Source organism: Orycteropus afer, unplaced genomic scaffold (assembly GCF_000298275.1).
Source record: "Orycteropus afer afer isolate SDZICR_OR568_19922 unplaced genomic scaffold, OryAfe1.0 scaffold00074, whole genome shotgun sequence".
NCBI lineage: Eukaryota > Metazoa > Chordata > Mammalia > Tubulidentata > Orycteropodidae > Orycteropus > Orycteropus afer.
Genome location: NW_006921661.1, coordinates 2,642,940 through 2,664,786, shown reverse-complemented (window position 1 = coordinate 2,664,786; position 21,847 = coordinate 2,642,940). Strand labels below are relative to the sequence as shown.

Here is a 21,847-nt window from a genome sequence, read left to right as displayed (position 1 = left end):
TATAAATAAGGTTTAACCCTCACTGAACAAAAGAAATTTGACAACATGAGAACTCATTAAGCTAAAAACCATATCCTAGATAGACTGCCAATTCTTGTGGTTCGTTTAAAAGTAGTGCCAGTAATCCCATGGATCTGTTTACCTGGAAATCTAGTTGCTTTGCCTCATTGAGGTCAGTTATAGATAACTGAAAGCCAACCTCTTCTGCATGGTTTTGAATTTTCAAATATAGCCTACATCTCAAAAATTTTTCATTGTGTCTGTATACCAAGAAAAATGGAAATGATTCATTTTTTTTGTGTAAGACAATCTTGAGCCTAAAGCTTTATTTCATTTAACTTCTTGCAAAACCTGGTTTCCACTTTCTTCTCTAGCTTATCTGGTCACCACCCCCTACCCTGAACAAGAACTATACCTTGCAGTTGAGTATCATATTAGTATGCATGCTTTGTACTCTTTCTCTATCTCTGCTCATATTTTCTCCTTTCCTACATCTCAACATAGCTAACTCTTACTCATCCTTTACAATTCAGTTCAGAAACCATCTCCTCAGAAGCCTTCTGTGGCTGCGTAAGGTATTCTTTTTTTTTTTTTTTAAATTTTCATTGTGACTTGGGTGAAAGTTTACAGAGCAAATTCATTTTCCATACAGCAGCTCATATACACTGTCTCATGACATTGACTGTAATCTCTCACAATGCAATAGCTCCCTTCTCACTTCCTCCCCATAGCCGCCTCTTCCCTGTGTCCTTCCCTCCCATGCACTCTTGCCCCCCTGAGCTGTCTACCTATGCAAACACAGCCCTTCTATTCTCCCATGATTGTTCTCTCCAAGGGGTGTGTCTACCAAGGGGTGTTCAGCTCACATGCCTGTCTTTTGTTTGGCTGTAAACCACAGGAGTGGGTTCAATTCCAGACCTGAATGGTAGCTAGGGGCCATAGTCTCAGGGGTTCCACCAGGCTCTATCAAACCAGCAAACTTGGCCCTGCTTTTTTTTTCCCTTCCAAATGATTTTGAGTTTTGTTCCGCATTGTTCTCCCACTCTATCACTCTATCTATGATCTCCCACCTAGACCCCCCTCTGAGTGGTTGGCAGTGGTACCCGAGCACCATCCAGTTCTTCTGGTCTCATAGTCGTATAGGCTGAGGATCACATGGTTACCAGTCACGTGGACTAATTGTTTCTATGCGTCTTTGGTTTTCTTTATTCTTCTTTGCTCTGGATGAGGAGAGACCCATCACTGCATCTAGATGGCCGTTTGTAAGCTTTTAAGATCCCAGTCACTACTCACCAAAGTAGGATGTAGAACAATGTTTTTGTGTAGCATGTTATGCCAAGTGAGCTTGATGTCCCCTGCAATCATGGTCACCAGCCCACAGGTCCAACCACTCACTCCCTCTGGGTAGCTGGCTGTGGCCAAGAAGTGACTACAACCTTGACCCTTGTCAGCTCTACTATATACCTGGAAATTCTTACACAACATACAAATACACTTGTAGAAACATTGTCTGTCAACCCTATACATAGTCATGGGCACATTTTCCCCTGCATAGACATACCTAATCATTTAGCCTGTCCATCCATCTATCCACACGTAGATCAATGTTTACCATTACTGACAACATAGTACTGTATGTGCAAAAAGGTTCATCTCTGTTGTCTGTACCACCCATGCACCCATCTCTGTCTTCCTCTTCCTCAATGCCACTGTGTTGATCACTCACATTTGGTACATTGACCTTCCCTTCACCCAAATCAATATTTGTTTCTTGTGTTAGGTATTCTTTCCTAGGAGTACCAGGTATTATAATTGATTGCCTATCTCAGCCTACCAGACTAGCAACTTTTTTTTTTTTTTTTAATTGTGATGAAAACACATACCAAGACATTCACCAACATAACAACTTCTACATTATCGGCTCAGGAACACTGACGACATTTTTCATTGTTGTGCCACCATTATCACTATCCTTTTCCAATATTCCACCACCATTAGCATAAACTCAATGCCCCACAAACAGAGCTTCCCCTTTCCCCCAACCTCCTACCCCTGGTAACCACTAATAATCTTTAGTTTATACATGTTGTTGTTGTTATGTGCCATCGAGTCGGCCCCAACTCACAGCAACCCCTCCTTGCGTTTCCAAGGCAGTATCACTACAGAAGTAGATTGCCCATCTGAGGAGTGGCTGGTGGGTTTGAACCACCAGCCTTCTGGTTAGCAGTCAAGTGCCTTAGGCACTATGCTACCAGAGCTCCCTAGTTTACACACACACACACACACATTTTTTAAACCTATCTAGTAATTTTCCCTCTCCCCTCATCCCTGGTACCCAATAAGGAAAATGTCCTTCCATATATAAACCTTTCCTTGACTTTTTACAATAGTGGACTCATACAATATTTGTCCTTCTGTGATTAACTTCTTTCACTCATTATAATGTCCTTCAAGTTCATCCATATTGTGCAGTGTTTCATGGATTCTACATTATGTTGCATAGTATTCCATTGTTTGTATGTATCACAGTTTGGTTATCCATTCCTTAGGTTGTTTCCATCTCTTTGCTATCGTGAATAGTGCTGCAATGAACATGGGTGTGCACATATATATATCTATTTGTGTCCCAGCTCTCACTTCTTTAGGATATGTACCTAGTAATGAGACTGCTGGATCAAATGGTATTTATTTCTTTTTCCAACTTTTTAAGGAAGCATCAACAGAAGGAAGATGGGGCAATCTACCGCCATAAAGATTTATTACCTTGGAAACACAATGGCGGTTGCTGTGTATCAGATCTGACTCAATGGTAGTGAGTTTGATTGTTTTGGTTATAGGGAAGCAGCCATACCAATTTCTACAGTGGTTGTACATTTTACAGTACCACCAGCAACACATGAGAATCCCAATCTCTCCACATCCTCACCAGCCATTTGTTATTTTCTGTCTCGTCAAACTTTGCTATTAGTGTTGGGGTGAGATGGTATCTCACTGTTCTTTTGATTTGCATCTATCTAATCAGAAACCCAAGGAGGAGTCGCTATGAGTCGGGGCAACTCGACGGCAAATAACAACAACAACAACAAATGGCTAATTGTCTCACCTACTTTGGTCATGCTACAAGAAGGGACCACTTCCTGGAAAAGGATATCATGTTTGGTAAAGTGGTGGGTCAATGAAAAAGGCAAAGGCCCTTAATGAGATGGACTGATACAGTGGCTGCAATGATGGGCTCAGATACAGCAAGGATTGTGGGGCTGGCACAGGACCAGGCAGTGTTTCTTCCTGTTGTACACAGGGTCGCCATGAGTCAGAGCTGACTCAACAGCACTTAACAACAACAACAAATGGCTAATGATTATGAACATTTCTTCATGTGTTTGTTGGCTACCTGTGTATCTTCTTTGGTGAAGTATCTGTTCATGTCTTCTGTCCATTTTTTTAATTGGATTGCTTATATATTTTTGATGTTGAGGTACTAGAGTTTTCTATAAATTTTAGAATGTGGCATTGAGGAAGAGTAAGACAAAGATAAGTCCTTTGTCAGATATGTCGTCGCCAAATATTTTTTCCCAATCTGTAGGTTCTCTTTTTACTATTTTGGAGAAGTCTTTTGATCCACATAAGAATTTAATTTTTAAAAGGTTCCAATCATCTAGTTTATCTTCTGTTGTTTGTGCATTTTGGGTTATGCTTGATAGCCTATTTATGCCATAAATTAAGGCCCCTAAATTTGCCCCTATATTTTGATGAACTTCATAGTTTTAGGTTTCACATTTAAGTCTTTCATCCATCTGGAGTTAGTTTTTGTGTGTGGTGTGAGGTAGGCATCTTGTTTCATTTTTCTGCAAATGGTATCTAGTTTCACCAGCACCATCTGTGAAAGAGACTATCTCTTCCCCATTTAATGATTTGGGACCTTCGTCAAAGATCAGCTGACCATAGATAAACAGATCTATTTATGGGTTCTCAATTCTGTTCCACTGGTCTATGTGTCTGTCATACCAATACCAGGCTGTTTTGACTACTGTGGCTGTAGAATAGGTTTTGAGGTCTGGAAGTGTGAGACCTCCTACTTTGTTCTTCTTCAGTAATGCTTTGCTTATCTGAGGTCTCTTTCCCTTCCATATAAAATTAGTGATTCCATGTCCTTAAAGAATGTTGACGGGATCTGGATTGGGATCACATTGAATGTACAGATTGCTTTGGGTGGTATTGACATTTTCATAATGTTCAATCTTCCTAGCTATGAGCATGGTATGTTCATCTATTTATGTAGCTCTCTAATAGTTTCCTGAAGTAGTGTTCTGTAGTTTTCTTTGTATAGGTCTTTTGTGTTCCTGGTAAGATTTATTCACAAGTATTTTATCTCTCTGGTAGCGATTAAAAATGGTATTGATTTCCTTATATTTCCTTTATCAGAGATCTCTTTGCTGTTGTAGAGGAATCCAACTGATTTTTGTATGTTCAGACTAGCAACTCTTTTAAAGACATGGATTGTGCTCAGTGCTTGTTGAATTGCTAACCATAACAGTCATATGAAGTTCCCCTGACCATAGGGTTTGTCTACTTGAGAGTTGGGACAGGGGAGCTTTTTATAAGTCTGCAAAGAGGAACTAGTAAACTTGCAGACCCTTAACTGCCAACCCACTACTGTCCCTGTTCCCACTGTGTAACTAGATCCTCCCTAGGAAGAGATTCCAAAATGGCTTTAGGGGTGTGGTGCAACGAATTACTTGATATGGCCCTTCTAGTGATGGTCTTTGTGACTTCCACAGATGACTGGGTAGGCCTATGCAAATGTGAGGTACTTGTGACCCACAAAGAGGATTAGTTAGCTTGCAAATAACGTAAATAAGGTACATGGCACCCTTGTGAGGGTGGGACCATGCAAATAAGGTATATGGACCCCTAACGTTGGGGCTGGTCAGTTTTACCATCTAACTAGGCTTAAAATGAGCCATCCCAGAGGTGGAAAGGTAGATTTCACTACCAGCAAGAAAGAGCAGCCAGGAATGGAGTGCGTTCTCGGATCTGGGATGCTTATTTAAGATGACAGCTGTGAGAGAGAAACCATAGCAGCAGAGGCAGCAGAACCAAGAGATCAGCATGAGCCAGAGCATCAAGATTCCTGGCTCATAGAGCAAGAAAGCGGAGTGACTTCAAGCAGGCTTGCTGACGGAGTGAAGTGCACCCATTGGCAGAGCTAGAAGAGCTTTGTAACACTTGCCCCTGCAGAATAGAGGCCAGGCTGAGAGAGAACAAAGGCCAAAAGGATGTGTGCCTGTGGGCATGGTCAAGGGGAGGCTGCCCTGATTGAAGAATTGTATGCTGAGCGCCCCTGATCCTGAATTATAACCTGTTACTTCCCTAATAGACCCAAAAATCGTATATTGTCTATTGAGTTGTATGTGGCTATGGCAATGAATTATCAAACCCAGCAAAGAAGTGGAGAGCACCATGGAGGGACAGCTGGTGTCAGAATTGGTAAAAAGGTTGGCATCATGCCTGACTTCACAGGTCCCAGCCTTGGATAACTGATGTTCTGGATCCTCCTTTCCCCTTGTGAAGTTAGAGGAGGTCAGAAGATGCTGCCACCACGTGTCACTTACTAGCTATTAGGCATTTCTTGTCTCATTTACTCACTTTTCTAAACCTTGGTTTTATTTACAAAATTAGTGATATACTATCTACCTCAAAGAATTTTAAAGTATTAACTATTACTTCCAAAAAGTATGTGTATGAGTGTATATATGTGCATGTGTATGCATGTGTGTGTAAGGAAGCAGGGGTGTGTATGTGTGTGATGTTTGTATGTATGACTGAAAATACCTAGCTTAATAGGCTAGGTACTCGGAAAAATAGTAGCCAGTATTCTTATTAACAAAAATTAGATTAATTAATTTCTGAAGTTAAAACATCATTATTTGTATAACTCAGAGCTGTTCAGATTTAAAATCACTGAAATTATAGTATCAAACACCTGACTAAAGTTAGAGTCATCTATGTGGAAATCCCTTCAATTCACCACAGTAATTTATTATCCGTACAGCTGTACACATATGCATTTTGGATCCTATGGGAGTATAAATTTGAAAATTTTGAATGACCCTTTAAGGAGGACTTTTTAAAACTGTCTACTCAGGTATAAATAGATCATTCAATTATTCCTCTAAAACAGCCCCCCACACACATGGACCCTCCCACTCATTCTATACAAATTCTTTCTCTACTGACTGACTGTGCCTTTATCTCTGTCTTCTAGGGCCTACCATTAAGTCCAGCACATTGTAGATGCTCAGTAAATGTTGAATAAAAGACTTTGGTGAACGATTGAAATGTTCTGAATTTTAAAACAATCATAAATCAAAACAAAGCTATAAAATGAGAATTCAAAAAACAAATAATTAACAACTGGGACATTTACCCCTACTTTATTACGAATAAACATTATAATCTATAAACAAAAAATACAGAAATCATCAAAATTCCTTATTATCGGTGAAAGTGCTTCACAAAGATTTCTGCAGTTACCCATAAATACTGGTCACCGAATCAGGAATGTCACTGGATCTGTGTTCAGTACAGTCAGGTCCAAAGCACCTGGGCAATAATCTTGCCAAGGCTGGCAGTGCTGGGAGCTCTCAAAGGGGGAGAGGATGAAAACAATCTCAAGATCTCTTTGCTATGACATTATACATTTTTGAACAGATATTTATATGTATTTATATACTATAACCATCCCCAACTGTTTATAATTTATAAAACATTCTCACAGACACTATCTCATTTAAGCATCATGACAATCCTGTTAGGTAAACAGGAAAGCCATTATAACTCCATTTAACAGATGAGGAAACTGAGACTAAGATCAAGTGGTATGTTCAAGGCAGGATAGCTAGAAACTGAAGCTGAGTACAGGCCAATACTATTTCTACTATAAAACAGTTCTGTCCCTGAAAAGTTAAATTAAAAGAACAAAAGTGCTATGAATCCCTAAAGGCAAAACAGTAGGAAAGTACCAGGTTAACAGTTAAGAGATTATGATCTGAATCACAGTTCTATCAGTTTTTATCTGTGTAAACTGGATAATTTTCAGAGCCTCAGTTTTCTATACTGGAAAATGGGGATGATAATCCAAAGTGATTTTTATAGATCTCACACGATTCTTGTCACCTGGGGACCTTGTTAAAATGTAAATTCTGATTCAGGATATCTGGGTGAAAATGCAAATTCTCAGCATAGGGTCAAATTGGAGGCCTGAATGTAAAGGTCCTCCTAACAAAGTATCTAGGACGTAACAGTTCCTTAGTAAATGGTAGCAACTGTTCTTTTTTCCTTTCTTCTGGGCCTTGGCTTTCTCCTGTGCTAAATAACAAGATGAAACAGGATTAGCTTTAAAATTCCTGATAGCTGCAAAAGACTATCTCTCCATAGCAAAGTGAACCCTTACTTTCTAGTCTAAGGAATTCTGAGTTTCCAAAAGTAAGTCAAACTTGTCCTTATCTGTAGTTTCTTATAGAGCTTTGAACAGGTTTGAACCAGTTCATTCATGGCTGATGAAGTAAAACTGGAACAGACTCAAATTTTTAAAATTTGGGTGATCCAGATCACGAACCAGAAAACAAAAAAGTATGGGTTGAAGCCCTGGAATGGGACAGTTGGAAGAGGCACAGTAAACCCTTGCAGGAGCCTGATGTGTAACACTGGATTCTTGCCAGGACTGTGGAGAGCAACACACATTCAAAGCGGCATGGTTGGCACCATATTTGAGCCAGGCACCACTGTTTTCCACTCAGCTGGTCAAGAGATTTGGTTGCCCTAGTTTTCTAAGAGGGAGATTAAGTTTCCTTGACCCGTAATTTCTCCCGTTCTGGTTAGTGTTCTGGTTCACCCACAATTTAAAACTTCAGGCCCATCCATTCCAGTGTCACTTTGTTGGCCATGACCAAACCAGGATGAACCAGTTCAAAGCTCTGGCTTCTTAAGGCACAAAGGTAACAGGCAATGCGTTCAATAAAGTATAACTTACCAACAGCTTTGCAGCTTGAACTCGAACCACCCAGGAGCCATCACTGACCATATGGCAAATTTTTCCAAATGCATCATCAACTAAGCGAATTTCTTCATTAGAAGAAGGGATTGGGACAATGCTAAATTAAAAGAAAAGAAACCACAAATGAAGAAACATAAGCCTAAGGCTGCAAGTTCAATAAGCCAAGAACATTCAAAGAAAACTGGCACATGGAAATGATACTGTATATTTCAAATTCTAGAATGATGAAATATATTTCAGAGTAAATAAATCACTTAGGGAATTATGAACCAACCCTCATAGTTATAACGCAAATTTTTGGTGTCTTGAATGAAAGTGTTTAACTCACCAATGGTTCAGTATTTGTGAGGGTATAAAAAACTAGCTATCACAGAGTGTTTTATATATTTCCCTATAATTGCATTGCTGTCAATACAGTGTATCTGAGAATGAATCATATAAAGCATACTTGCGAATCTAGTCCTAAAAGAAGAGGTCATTTCTAGTTTTGTTTTCTTTTTTCCCTTGGGTTAGTGGGCTCACTAATACTTGACAAAATGGTGCCTAGTCCTAAAGGCTTATTAACTCATTCTATTTTCAGATTTCAGGAGGCAGTTTATGAAAAGGAAAAAGCACTGGACTCAGGGTTGAGCACTACTCAGTCATTCATCAACGATAAAAACCATGGGTCAAGGCACTTAACCTCTTTGGAGCACATCTTATTTTGACTCACCTCACAGAATCACTGTGAGAATCAAATGATTCAATTGATACAAAAATAGTTTTAGCCAGGAAAGCATCACAAAAGGAATAAATACTACATAAGGGATGATTATTCTAAGACTCACTTTATTTGGTATTTATTCATATTTTCTAAAATGAGTCCTAAACAATTTTAAAGACTTCAAAAACAGTGCTGAGAAGCACTTGAGAAAACTAGTCCAGTCTCTTAATTCACAGATGAGGACCCTGGGACCCAGAGAGGTACAGTATTTTCCCACAGAAAGTTCAAGACAAAGCTGTAAAATGAGTAGGAACAGACATTCTGATGTTCAGAGTCTGTGCTTTGCCCCCATTCTGTGCCGCCTTCCAAAAATCTAACCTACGTTCATTTTCTGCAGGTGGGCTCTCTGCATGGTGGGAGGAGAAAAGAATGGCTTAGCAATGAACAAAAGCTGGCTTACACCCACACTAACCTTTCAGGATAGAGCTGACTGACAACCCAGATAAGCTGGACTGCAGCACTGCGCACTTGTTCGTAATCATCAGAGAGCAATTTACAGGCCTGCAATGAAGGATTCCAAAAGTCCATTAGTTCTACACCCTCCCAGATGATGCTCAAACTATTTTCAAAACAAGGATAGGGTGGATGGATAAGAATGATAATCAAAATACTCGTGGGTGCTTTATACTTATTAAACTTTTGCCCAACATAAGAATTCTTGGCCCCAGACAGCTGCAATGGGCTGTGTTTTGAAAGTGTATCCCACCACGACCCCTCCCCACTCCAGGTCTGACAGGAGAACCCACCACAGACCAATAGCACAAAAAACATCTGAATGGCACCAAACCTAGCAAGGCCTATTCTCACAGGCTCAAACACCAAAGATGTTTCTCCCCCTGTCTATAAGACCAAAGCATACATTTCTTACTGAAAGTCCATCTGAACACTCAGCATTCTAAATACATATAGAATTTTAATACTGAACTTCTAAAAGAGGCCACATCATTCTTTTACTCTGATGTGGAGTATCCCTACTCCACCCACAGTCATGGCAATATTGTAGACTTCAACAACACCCAGAACTGCTCCATTTCTGAAACTATATTCCATGCTCTCACTGTAACAGCCTACTGCTTTAGGTCTTCATGACTAAACCCATCACATCCACTGAGCCTACCAGTCCATTGCCTTCTCAACCTTGGCATGATTTATATTTTAAGTCAGATAAGTCCTTCTTGTTGGGGACTGCTCTGCGCATTGTAGGTTTAGCAGTCCCCTCCTGCTGCCTTATAAGAGCCAAAAATATCTACTAATGTTGACAACTGTCCCCTGAAGAGAAAATCAACTTAGTCAAGAACTACTACTTAGGAGGATCCAAGATGGTGGACTAGGCAGATACAGTACCCAGGCCATTTACAACAAATACTCAAAAAACAAGGGAAATGGCTGTAGATAAAAATCCTGGATTCCCAAAGCTTCAAAGGAAATGAGAAAGAAGTAGCTCAAATACCAATGAGAGTTAGAGACTGAACAAAAACACTGAATGAGAAGCAGTAAACTGCCAACCAGCATAACACATCCATTTTGAATTACTGCAAGCGGCTTTCTGGTAAGAGCAGGAATCAGATAACTGGCACCACTTGTCCAGTATACTGATGACAATACAAAAAAAAAAAAAAAATTTTTCACAGCAAAGTGACAGCAGTGAATTCACAACTATCAATAATTACACTGAATGCAAATGGATTAAATGCACTAGTCAAGAGACAGAGAACAGCAGAATAGATAAGAAAACATGAGCCATCAATATGCTGTCTATGCACACCTTACACACAAAGATAAAAACAAGTACAAGTCAAATGATAGAACAACATATAGCAAGCAAATGGCAATAAAATGGAGCAGCAATGGCAATATTAATTTCTAATAAAATAGAATTTAAGGCAAAAACCAGCAAAAGAGATAAGAAGGACATTATATAATGATCAAAGGGTCAATTCAACAAGAGGACATAAGCAAAGAAACAGAAAACAATAAACGTCCACAGCGAGGATGTAGACAGACTGGAACTCTCATACACTGCAGTGGCACTGTAAAATGGTACAACCACTGTTTTGGTTACCTAGTGCCGCTCTGACAGAAATATACCACAAGTGGAATGGCAAGAATAAACAGGAGTTTATTCTCTTACAGTTTTGGAGGCTTTAAGTCTGAGTTCAAAGTGCCAGGCTCTAGGCACTGGGTGAAAAAGCTCCTCAACCTTGGACTTCAGTTCTGCCTCCTGTTCCTGGCCCACTGAAACTGAAGGCTTTTCTTCACTCAGACAGCTGTTGGATGCTGAAGCTGACAAGCTCAAGGTTGACAAGTAGAAAGGCACTGTCCCAATGTACCAAACAACATGGCAGGCCACTAATTCAAGTCCAGATGAAGTCCCAAGATTGGCAGGGCATGGAAGGCTGTTGAATAACGACTTGGCTACATGCAGGGTTCAAGTGCACCAAAAGGCTAATGACCATTCCCAAAGCTGTTTCTTATATATGGGAAGCAGACCACATCCCTAAAGCAGTTATTCAGCTGCTCCAATAAATTCCACCACAGTTAATTACCAATCTCACCATGGGAAATAACTACACCCAGCTGCCCAGTCATTCAACCATGGCTAGCCAAGTTGACACACAAACTTAACTATCACAACCACTATGGGAAGTGATATGGCATTTCCTTAAAAGATTGGAAGCAGAAAGACCATTTTATCTATCAATCACACTTTGTATATATCCTAGAGAAATAAGAGCCATGACACAAACATAGTCACACCATGTTCGTCCTGGAACTTTCACAATACCAAAAAGATGGAAACAACCTAAATGCCCATCAATGGATGAATGGATAAACAAACTATGGTACATACACACAACTGAGTACTATTCAACATTAAAGAATAATGACAAATCTGCAAAACACCTCATGACACGGATGAATCTAGAGGACATTATACTGAATGAAATCAGTCAATCACAAAAGACAAATATTGCATGAGACCACTAACGTAAAAAGTCAAGAAAAGGTTTACAAACAGAAAGAATCATTCTTTGAAGGCTACCAGGAGTAGGAGTGAAATCACTTAACTAGTGGATAGATGTGTACTAATTTGTTTGAACAGAAAGGTAATACACAGTAAGGGGAAGGTCAGGACAAAATGATCAAGGCAGTAGACAACACAGTGAGGACCACAAGAGTGAAGGACAACAAAGATGAATAGTATTACATACACAATCCTGCTATAATACTACTAATAATCTATGAGCAGATACATAGACACTCAAGCTGAACAGAAATGAGAAGGCAAATGGGACTACACCCACAAATATCTACAGCATTGACAGAGGGTATTTCTACATATGTATTTGATGTGCTGCACACATAACCATGAATATAGTAGAGCATACAGGCAGCAAAGCTATGAAAACTTCTTAGCTATAAACAAACACCTTGTAGGAATAAGTCACTGGGCATGAAGGCTCAGGATCATAGTCTCAGAGGACACTAAAGTCAACTGGCAGAACACAGTCCACAAAGACAATTATGGTGAGTAGCAACTGGGGTCTTAAAAGCTTGTGAGACAACTACTGTTCTCTCCCCATCTGGAGCAAAGAAGACTGAAGAAAATGAAAGATGCAAGGAAACAGTCCAAAGGACTAAAGGACAACATGAACTCCAGCCTCCATGACCATGAAACCAGAAGAACTAGATGGTGCCCAATTATCAACCACTGACTGCTCTGAAATGGATCATGATAGGCAGTCCTGGATAGAGTGAGAGAAAAACGAAGAACAAAATTCATGAAAGAGACCAGGCTTATTGGTCTAATGATGACAGCGGAACCCCCAAGACTATGGCCCTTAGATACCCTTCAAGCCAGAAACTGAATTCAACCCCTGCAGTTCAACTTTCAGTCAAATGACAAGGGGAACAATAATATCAGGAACTCATTAGAACAATCAACCATATGAGATCAAAAGGGCAGGATTTGCCCAGGGATAAAGCTAAGAAGGCAGGAAGGGAAAGGAAAGATGTATGAAGGAAAATGGTAAACAGGGAGGAAGTGTAATGAATGCTGTTACATTGTGGGGTTGCAATGAATGCCACAAAACAGAATGTGTTATAAATTGCTGAATGGAAAACGAATCTGCCCTGTAAACTTTCACACAAATCACAATTAAAAACAAAAGAACTACTGCCTTATTTCCACTCTTTTCCTCCAAATCAACCAAGTTGTCTCTGTTCCACACTCTTCCTTTACTTCGGTCGCCTGACAGCACTGTCAGCATGCTGACAAACTCCTTCCCCCATCATCCAGGAATTCTGCTACACCTGCTCTACAAACTCAAAACCTCTCTGCTCCTCACAAAGGCTACAGAACATGGTCAGAAAAGATCACACTCCATAAGCAATTCATGGTTCATGACCTGGAAATTTATTGGCCCTAATCTGAAATATTTTACACCTGCTCAGTTTCCAGTCCCATTTCACAAGGTAGCTTTTCCTAACCTCCATGAGGATCACTATCCTATGACCTCAGCATCCAGCCATGAGGTCACCTGCTTATTTAAGAAAATCCAGATTCTCAGGCATTACCTCTCAACTCTAACAGCTATAAATTAATTTATATCTGCATTTTCTCACACCTTCATTTCTTAATATCTGGGGGTAAAAAGTGTCCTTTCCTGTCCCTAATGCTTCTATCTTTGCTTTGGATCCCATCATCTAGCAATACAGGCCTTTACTAACCATCTCTCAAAATAGGGCCTCCTTGTGATTGTCTGTCATAACACCATGCCCATTTCATTTACAGAACTACTGATATGAATGACCAGACTTTGTCTCTTACACTTTGATCAGAAGGAATGAGTCTCTGGAGAAGAGTATCATGCTTGGTAAAGTAGAGGGTCAGCGAAAAAGTAGAAGAACCTCAAAAAGGTGGGTTGACCCAACAGCTGAAACAGTGGCTAAAGCATGGCAACAGTTCTAAGGACTGGCAGTGCTTCGTTCTAAGGATTGGCAGTGTTTCGTTCTGTTGTATACAGGGTCCCAATGAGCTCGAACCAACCAACTCGACAGCAATCTAACAACAACTACTACCCACATGCTAAAATCACCGTATTTACCAGTTAATTGCCTGTCTTGTCTACGAGACATGGACTTTATCAACTATGCACCCTTTTGTGCAGCCAGCATTTGGTACTCAATGTTGAACGAATCAGCTCATGAATCTCATTTTCTGCCTCGAGGAACTTCCTTCAACATTTATCCCCCTTTATCTCTTCTCCTCTCAACTTCTTCCAAATAACTGACTCTTTCTTTAGCATATAGACATACTAAACAATTATCTTTAATCCTATATCCCCTTCTATCTACCTTCCTCCCTTCTCACAGCCATCTTTCTTTAAAGGATAATCTATAATCACTATCAAACTGTGCTTGAATAATTTATTTTAAAAGGATCAGCACAAGGCTGGTCCTACGAGGTAGAGGTTAAAGACACCCCAAATGTTCAACTTTTCTAAACTGCTTTACCACTCCGTCATCTCTAACGACTCCTCTTCCTCCTCTTAGTACTCTCCCTCCCATCTTAGGGTTCCTTATTTCGCTGTAACATCTCACAGAACTCATAAACTGCCAAGGAAATCACTAATTCAATGGTGGAGGCTAGGAGGCTGGCAAGTCCCAAATCTGTAGGGTCAGGCATAGGTCTGGAAGATTCTCCTCACTCACATAGTTTCAGGGGCCTGCAAACCCAAATCAACAGGTCATAAACTGGCTGCTGCCTCAGGACCACACGTAAGACAAACCAAATGCAGGATCCAGAGCAAGACAGAATGAACTTTGGCAGCAGATTCACATATATAGCCTCAAAGAAACTAAGGGTGGTCACTTGAGTCACACCCTCCAACAAGGTGGGACTCAAGAGACATCCCACCCTAAACAGGCATAGAGGCTAGAATTTACAATACATCACAAAATGGATGACTACAGCTAGAAGGTCCACAGTAAGGAATTCACTGCACTGCACACTGCCACAGTTCAATCGGTCCTCATCTGGCTTCCATACCAAGTACGCCAAGAAAACTGCTCTCTATATACAAACTCACTAATGGCTACTTTGTTGCTAAAACCAATGAGTAGATTTTGGTCCTATCCTAATTAACCTACAACAGCATTTGATACTGTTGACTATGAGAACTCTCCTTTTTCTGGTACATACTTGCAGTGCAGTGAATGGCTTGGTATGGCTCTTCTAGCCATGGTCTTTGTGACTCTTACCAGATCAATGGGTGAGACTATGCAAATGTGAGGTGCTTATAGTCCACCAAGGGGACTGGATAGTTTGCTAATAATGTAAATAAGGTACCCGGCATCCTTGTACAGGTGTGATCATGCAAATAAGGTATATGAAATCCTAATATGGGGACTGGTCAGTTTTGTCATCCTACTAGGCTTCAGTGAGCCATTCTGGAGGTGGAAAGAGGAGCTCTCCCTAACACCAAGAAAGAGAGAGATAGATAGAGATATCCTTTGGACCAGAGAACCCAGTGCTGAATCTCCTCAATTGAGGAGATAAGAGAGCTGGGACACCGGAGACGACAAGAGATGAGAAGCAGCAGTACAGAAATAGCAGCAGCAGAGGTGGTAGAACCAAGAGACCAGCACATGATTGCATGGTGGGCTGTGCAGCCCACAGAGCAATAAAGGTGAGTGCCATTGGGCAGGAGGCTTCCTGGGTGAGGGGGTGCCTCCAGCACTTTTTGGTAGAGCTAAAGAGCTTAATGGGAGCTCTGGTGGAGTAGTGCCTAAGGCTAACCAGAAGGCTGGTGGTTCAAACCCACTAACCACACCTCCTCGAAAGGAAGACTGGGCGATCTACTTCATAGAGATACCACCTCAGAAACCCAAGGAGGGGTCACTATGAGTCAAAATCAATTTGACAGCAGTGAGTTTGTAAGTGTTTTTGTTTTTGTAAAGACCTTTATAACACTTGCTCAAGGAGGGCAGAAGTCAGCCCAACAGGCCGAGTAAAGAGGCCAAGGAATAAGGAAGCAGAAGATGAAGAGACAAGAAGCACAGAAAGCAGAGCTTCCTCACTCTCAAAGGGTAGGGCCAAGACCTCCGAGGTCTCAAAGGACGGGGTAATGGCCTCTGGGGCTTCAAAGGGTGGAGTCACAGCCTCATAGGTATCAAAGAGTCAGATCTTCATCTTGGTTCTAGAATGTGCGGTTGCTATACACTAGTGTCAACGGGATAAGGTGGATCTGCTGCCTAAAGCTGAGGGGGCAGGGCTGCCATGCCCAAGAGGCAAAAAAACAGGGTTTGTCAGGGGCTGAGGAGGTGGGGTCACCGCTTCTAGCCTTCTAAACTGTGAGAGAATAAATTTCCGTTTGTTAAAGCCATCCAACTTGTGATATTTCTGTTATAGCAGCACTAGATAACTAAGACAGTAAGCTAACAAAATCTGTTATCTGAGCATAGATCTAAAATCAGTCATTAGGTTATTCAATCGTTCTCCAAGAGAAATACCACCTTGTAAGCCCTTCTGATCAGAGTCAATCAGTTTCTCCTAGCGATATCACAATTTCATTGTGCCTCCCCCGCCCAAATATTGGGATATTCGTAAGACATCTTTTCATATGATCCTATGGTCTATGGTCACCTCCTTCATTAACACTCTAATTTGTCAAGTGTGCCGGCCAAAAATCACTTCACATATGGTCCAACCAAGACAGAAATCAGCAAGACTACCACTTTCCTTATTCTGAATACTTTTCTTCATGGATTCCTGTGTTCATATTGAGCTATCAAAACGCCTTAAAAGTCCTTTGTACACGTGCCATTACCGTTAAATTACATATTGCCCATTCCCTTCTTGGAAAGCATGTTTAGATCCAAAAACATGATTTCACATTCACTCTTATTAAGGTTGCCACTCTTAGCTGAAGTCCTTATGTTTCCAAATTCTGACAACCAGTGTGCTACCCTACCATCTTCATGGCATTTCCTGCCCTCCCAGACAATAGCCATTTAAGGTACCTGATTATAAATTGTTTGGTGTAATTTCAGTCCTCTTTCATGGAGCTGCAACTAGATAATAAAGATACATTTTAAGTATTTGGAACAAAAGATCAGTATTTCTAATGTCTCCCCATAGTCTCACACAGTTCTCCCATTAAAGCAAACTAACATAATTCTCTTTAGTCAAAATTATTATTAGATAAATAAGAAAACTGGTCGAAGACTTTTCAGTAGAAAGCTCAAACAACTGATAAATCTAACCCATAGAAGTACCCAAGGGAGTACCAAACATATATAAAATAATGTGTTTATTTATAAAGAATGGTAGCTGAGAAAAAAATGGTTAACTTCACCTCCCCAAAAAAAGCAACCCCTCCTGATAACTTTCCCCTCTTTTCTTAAAAAATGGAAAGTACAGGTACCTTTTCTAATACGACACAAACACGTACCTATTATAATACAATACCAAATCACATAACCTCCCTGCTGGAGGAAGAATGTAACTTGGAATTGTATAACAGTAGTTACAGTTTGTACCTTCCCTGTTTCAGAAATACAGGTGATAGATATCAGAGAAGCTCAAAGAAAAGCACAACTGATATACAGGAAATTGTGCCTTTGAGTCCTAAGACATCACCACTACCACCTTCCTGAAAGTGTGCAAGACTAGTGATGAACTTAAAAAACAAATGAAAACAAACAACAAAAAAAAACTGTCCCGCAGCTACCACTGCTGACTGCTCTGAAAGGGACCACCATAGGAGGTCCCAGCTAGAGTGAGAGAAAACTGTGGAATCAAACTCAAAATGATTTGAAAAAAGAAGATCAGGGTTACTGGTCAAATAAGACAGGTAGAACCTCCATGATTATGGCTGTGAGATACCCTGCAAGCCAGAAACTGAATTTAACTCCTATGATTCAATTTTCAGCCAATCAACAGGCCTAAAAGGTGAACAGTAATATCAGGAGGGTATGCCACTCATTACAACATCAACCATATGAGATCAAGAGGGCAACAACTGCCCAGGAATAGAACTAGTAAGGCAGAGGGGATGGGAAGGATGGATGAAGGGAAGGCGTGGGGAGAAAGTGGGAAGAACGTTGTGTGCCATAGGGATTGCAATAAATGTCACAAAACAGAATGTGTATGGATTGTTGAATGGAAAAACAAGTTCTCTGTAAGCTTTCACCAAAACCACGATTTTTTTTTTTTTTATAAAAAAGGGAGGGGGGCTATCCCCAATTACTTTCCATGATCATTTTTACCATGGCTTTTATAGCCGCTGTTCTGACACGTGGGTCCTGGTCACTGAAATAATCCCCTATAATCTTCTGGACATCTCTGGCAGCTAAACCTTCTGTATCCTTTGTGACACTTTTCTCCAAAGAGCCAAGATTGCCAAGTAACTGCAGGCACTTATTTCTTACACCATGGGAGGTATCTGTCAGGTGCTATAAAAATAAAAAGGAACAAACAAACAAGATTAAGCAACAAAAGAAAAAAAGATAAAATGGACCACATGAAAATTAAACATTTTTGTGCATCAATGACTTCATCAAGAATGTGAAAGACAACCTACAGAATGGAACAAATATTTACAAATCATATATCTGAGTAGGATTTAATATACAAAATATACAATGAACTCTTACAGTTCAAAAACAAAAAGACAAACAACCCAAGTAAAAAGTGGGCAAAGGACTTAAATAGACATTTCTCCAAAGAAGATATGTGCAAAGGGCCAAGAAGTACATGGAAGATGTTCACCTGCACTGATCATTAAAGAAATGCAAAGCAAATCCAAAATGAGGTAACGCTTCACACCGCCTATCAGTTGCCCTCAAGTTGGTTCAACTCATGGTGACCCTAAGTGTGTGTGAGTAGAACTATGCTCCATAGAGTTTTTAATGGCTGGTTGTTTAGAAAGCATTTCTTCTGAGATGCTTCCGGGTGAACCTGAACCTTCAACCTTTTGGTTAGCAGCCAAAATAACTTGCATCACCTAGGAACACTCACTGGAATGGAAATGTCCTTAATCGAAAAACAAAAAATAACAAGAGTTGAAGAGGATATGGAGAAATAGGAACCTTAGTATATTACCAATGGGAATGTAAAACCGTGTGGCCACTATGGAAAACTGATGTGTGCTATTAAGTTTGGGGTGAACCTCAAGCTAAGTGAAAGCAGCCAGACACAAAGGGTCACATATTACACGATTTGGTATATATGACAGATCTTGTTTCAGAGGCACAGTAGCTGAGTGGAAAAAGCAGAGACTGGAATCAGACTTATGTTTGATTGCTGACCTTGCTACTTAGCATCCATGTGGTCCTAATTAAGGCCTTTACCAAAAAAGAAAACAAACAAAAACCAGTTAGTTGCCATCAAGGTGATTCTGACTCTGGCAATGTGACGCACTGTAGAACAGACCTGTGCTCACTCCAGAATTCTCAAGGCTACGGCATTTTGTTGTTGTTATTAGATGCCATCGAGTCATTTCCAACTCATAGAAACCCTATGCACAGCAAAACGAAATACCATTCAATCCCACGCCAACTCCATGATCCCTGCTATACTTGAGCCCACTGTGGCAGCCACTGTGTCAATCCATCTCAATGAAGGCCTTTCCCTCTTTCATTGACCCTCCACCTTACCAAGCATGGCATCCTTCTCCAGGGAATGGTCCCTTCTTACAACATGACCAAAGTAGGTGAAACGAAGTCTGGCCATTTTCACTTCCAAGGAGCATTTCAGCTGCACTTCCTCCAAGACAGATTTGTTAGTTCTTTTAGCAGTCCATGAGACTTTCAGTATTCTTCGCTAGTACCACAACTCAAAAGCATCAACTCTTCTTCAGTCTTCCTCATTCATTTTCCAGCTCTCACATGCATATGAGGCAATTGAAAATATCATGGCTTGTGTCAGGCACACCTTAGCCCTCAAGGAGACATCTTTGCTCCTCAGCACTTGAAAGAGGTCCTTTGCAGCCGATTTGCCCAGGGCTGTATGTCGTCTGATGTCCTGACTGCTGCTTCCATTGGTGTTGGTTGTAAAACCAAGCAATGTGAGTTCTTTGACAACCTCAATCTTTTTTCTGTTTATCATGATGCTGCTTATAAGTCCAGTTGTGAGGATTTTTGTTTTCTTTATATAAAGATGTAATCCATACTGCAGACTGTATTCTTTACTCTTCAGCAGTTAAGAGCCTCAAGTCCCTATGAGTCAGATCCAACTCGATGGCAGCTAATTTGGTTTTTTTTTGGCTTGGTATGTGTCCATTACACTTAAAAACAAATAAATAAAAATTGATTTTAAAAAATCAGGCATCCTGAATATGAGACTTCTGGTAAAATGGAGGAATAGGCAGACAAGCAACACAGACCCTCTTCAACAAAGAAAAGAAAAACCAATTGACAGAGATACAGAAGATAATCCTGGAGCCCTGAGCTCTGAAAGGATCTATGCAGAAGTGGATTAGGCACCAGCTAGTGGAAAAACCTGAATGAAAACAGTTAGTACAGAGATGGTCGGAGCTGTGGACTGTCAGCTACTCTGACAGGACCAACAGCCTGAATATTTCCAACTGGTGTTGGGACCTGAGAATTGACCTAAAGATCAACCCTGGTCACCAAGGGCTGCAGGGATGAGTGCGCTAGGGGCCTATGACTACGAAGGGAAACAGCAAGGAGGGAGACAACCTGAGCTGTTGACTTTCTGCTGTCCAGAGGGCGCAGCCATTTTGGATATTTAAAGTGATCGAGGGTGCAGCTATTTTTAATCTTTACAAGTGGCAACCATTTTGGATTTTACAGTGATAGCATTGTCATTTGGATTCCAGGGACCTAAGAATAGACTCTGTTTGCCAGGGTCGGCAGAGACATACAAGAGGCTAACAAGAGGAAAGAAGACAGGTGTTGAGTATATAAGTGCTGTCAACTAGCAAATAGAGGATCAGAGTGCCCTGTTTGCATAGATAACATACAAACAAAACAAAGAAAGAAAAAAAGTGGGCAAGTCACTCCAACATGTTGCTGTTAAGTGCCGTCGAGTCGGACCCGACTCAAAGAACCCCTCCTTGGGTTTCTGAGGCAGTATCATCACGGAAGTAGATTGCCCCATCTTCCTTCCGAGGAGTGGCTGGTAGGTTTGAACCACCAGCCTTCTGGTTAGCAGTCAAGTGCCTTAGGCACTAAGCTACCAGAGCTCCTACTCCAACGTACAATCACCAATTAAATACAAACACAAAAATGTCACAATACCTCGGAGACAACAGAGCAACACAGTCCACACAAAGAAGCAAGATAAAACAGAAGAAACAAGGGACCAGAATACAGACCCAAAACACATCCCCGAGGAAGATGCAGCATTGGAACTCCCTAATAAGGAATTCAAAAGAATTATATTTAGGTATCTTCAACGAATTGAGAGACAGAACAAGGAAAACAAAGAGAAAAGCCTACAACAATTTCAAAAGACAATACAACAACAAAATGACAAAATAAATGAAAAATTAGAAATGATACAAAATCTACACACAAAAATCCAGAAAATACTAAATTTTCAGAAATAGATAAAACATTGAATGGGCAAAGGAGCAGAAGTGAATCAATGGAAGACAGAATTAGGGAGACTGAAGGCAAATACCTGAACACTTCTTTGGAAAGGGTTCAATCAGAAAAAAGATCAAGACAAATAAAGAAAGCCTAAGGTTCATGTGGGATACCATCAAAAGGAATAACCTATATGTAATCAGAATTCCAGAACAGGAAGAGAAAAAGAAAACCACTGAGAAAACTGTGCAAGATTTCTTGGAAGACAATTTTCCTGGCATTATGAAAGATAAGAATATATCCATTCAGGAAGTCCAACAAACCCCAAACAGGATAGACCCCAAAAGAAAATCACCAAGACATATCATCATCAAACTTACCAAAACCAAAGACAAAGAAAGAATCATGAGAGCAGCACGGGAAAAACAAAAAGTTACCTACAAGGGGCAACCAATAAGACTAAGCTCAGA

At 40.5% G+C, this 21,847-nt stretch overlaps 1 protein-coding gene across 1 annotated transcript in view; it reads right to left on the bottom strand.

Annotated features, from left to right (window-relative positions):
• Window positions 1-21,847, bottom strand: part of INTS4 (integrator complex subunit 4) — a 174,688-nt gene that overhangs the window by 77,126 nt on the left and 75,715 nt on the right. Inside the window, exons 5-8 of the mRNA XM_042780954.1 lie at window positions 18,093-18,278; window positions 16,845-16,895; window positions 9,232-9,320; window positions 8,033-8,153 (exon numbers count right to left, since the gene is read on the bottom strand). Coding sequence (XP_042636888.1) covers window positions 8,033-8,153; window positions 9,232-9,320; window positions 16,845-16,895; window positions 18,093-18,278 — 447 coding nt within the window. The remainder of the gene's footprint in view (window positions 1-8,032; window positions 8,154-9,231; window positions 9,321-16,844; window positions 16,896-18,092; window positions 18,279-21,847) is intronic.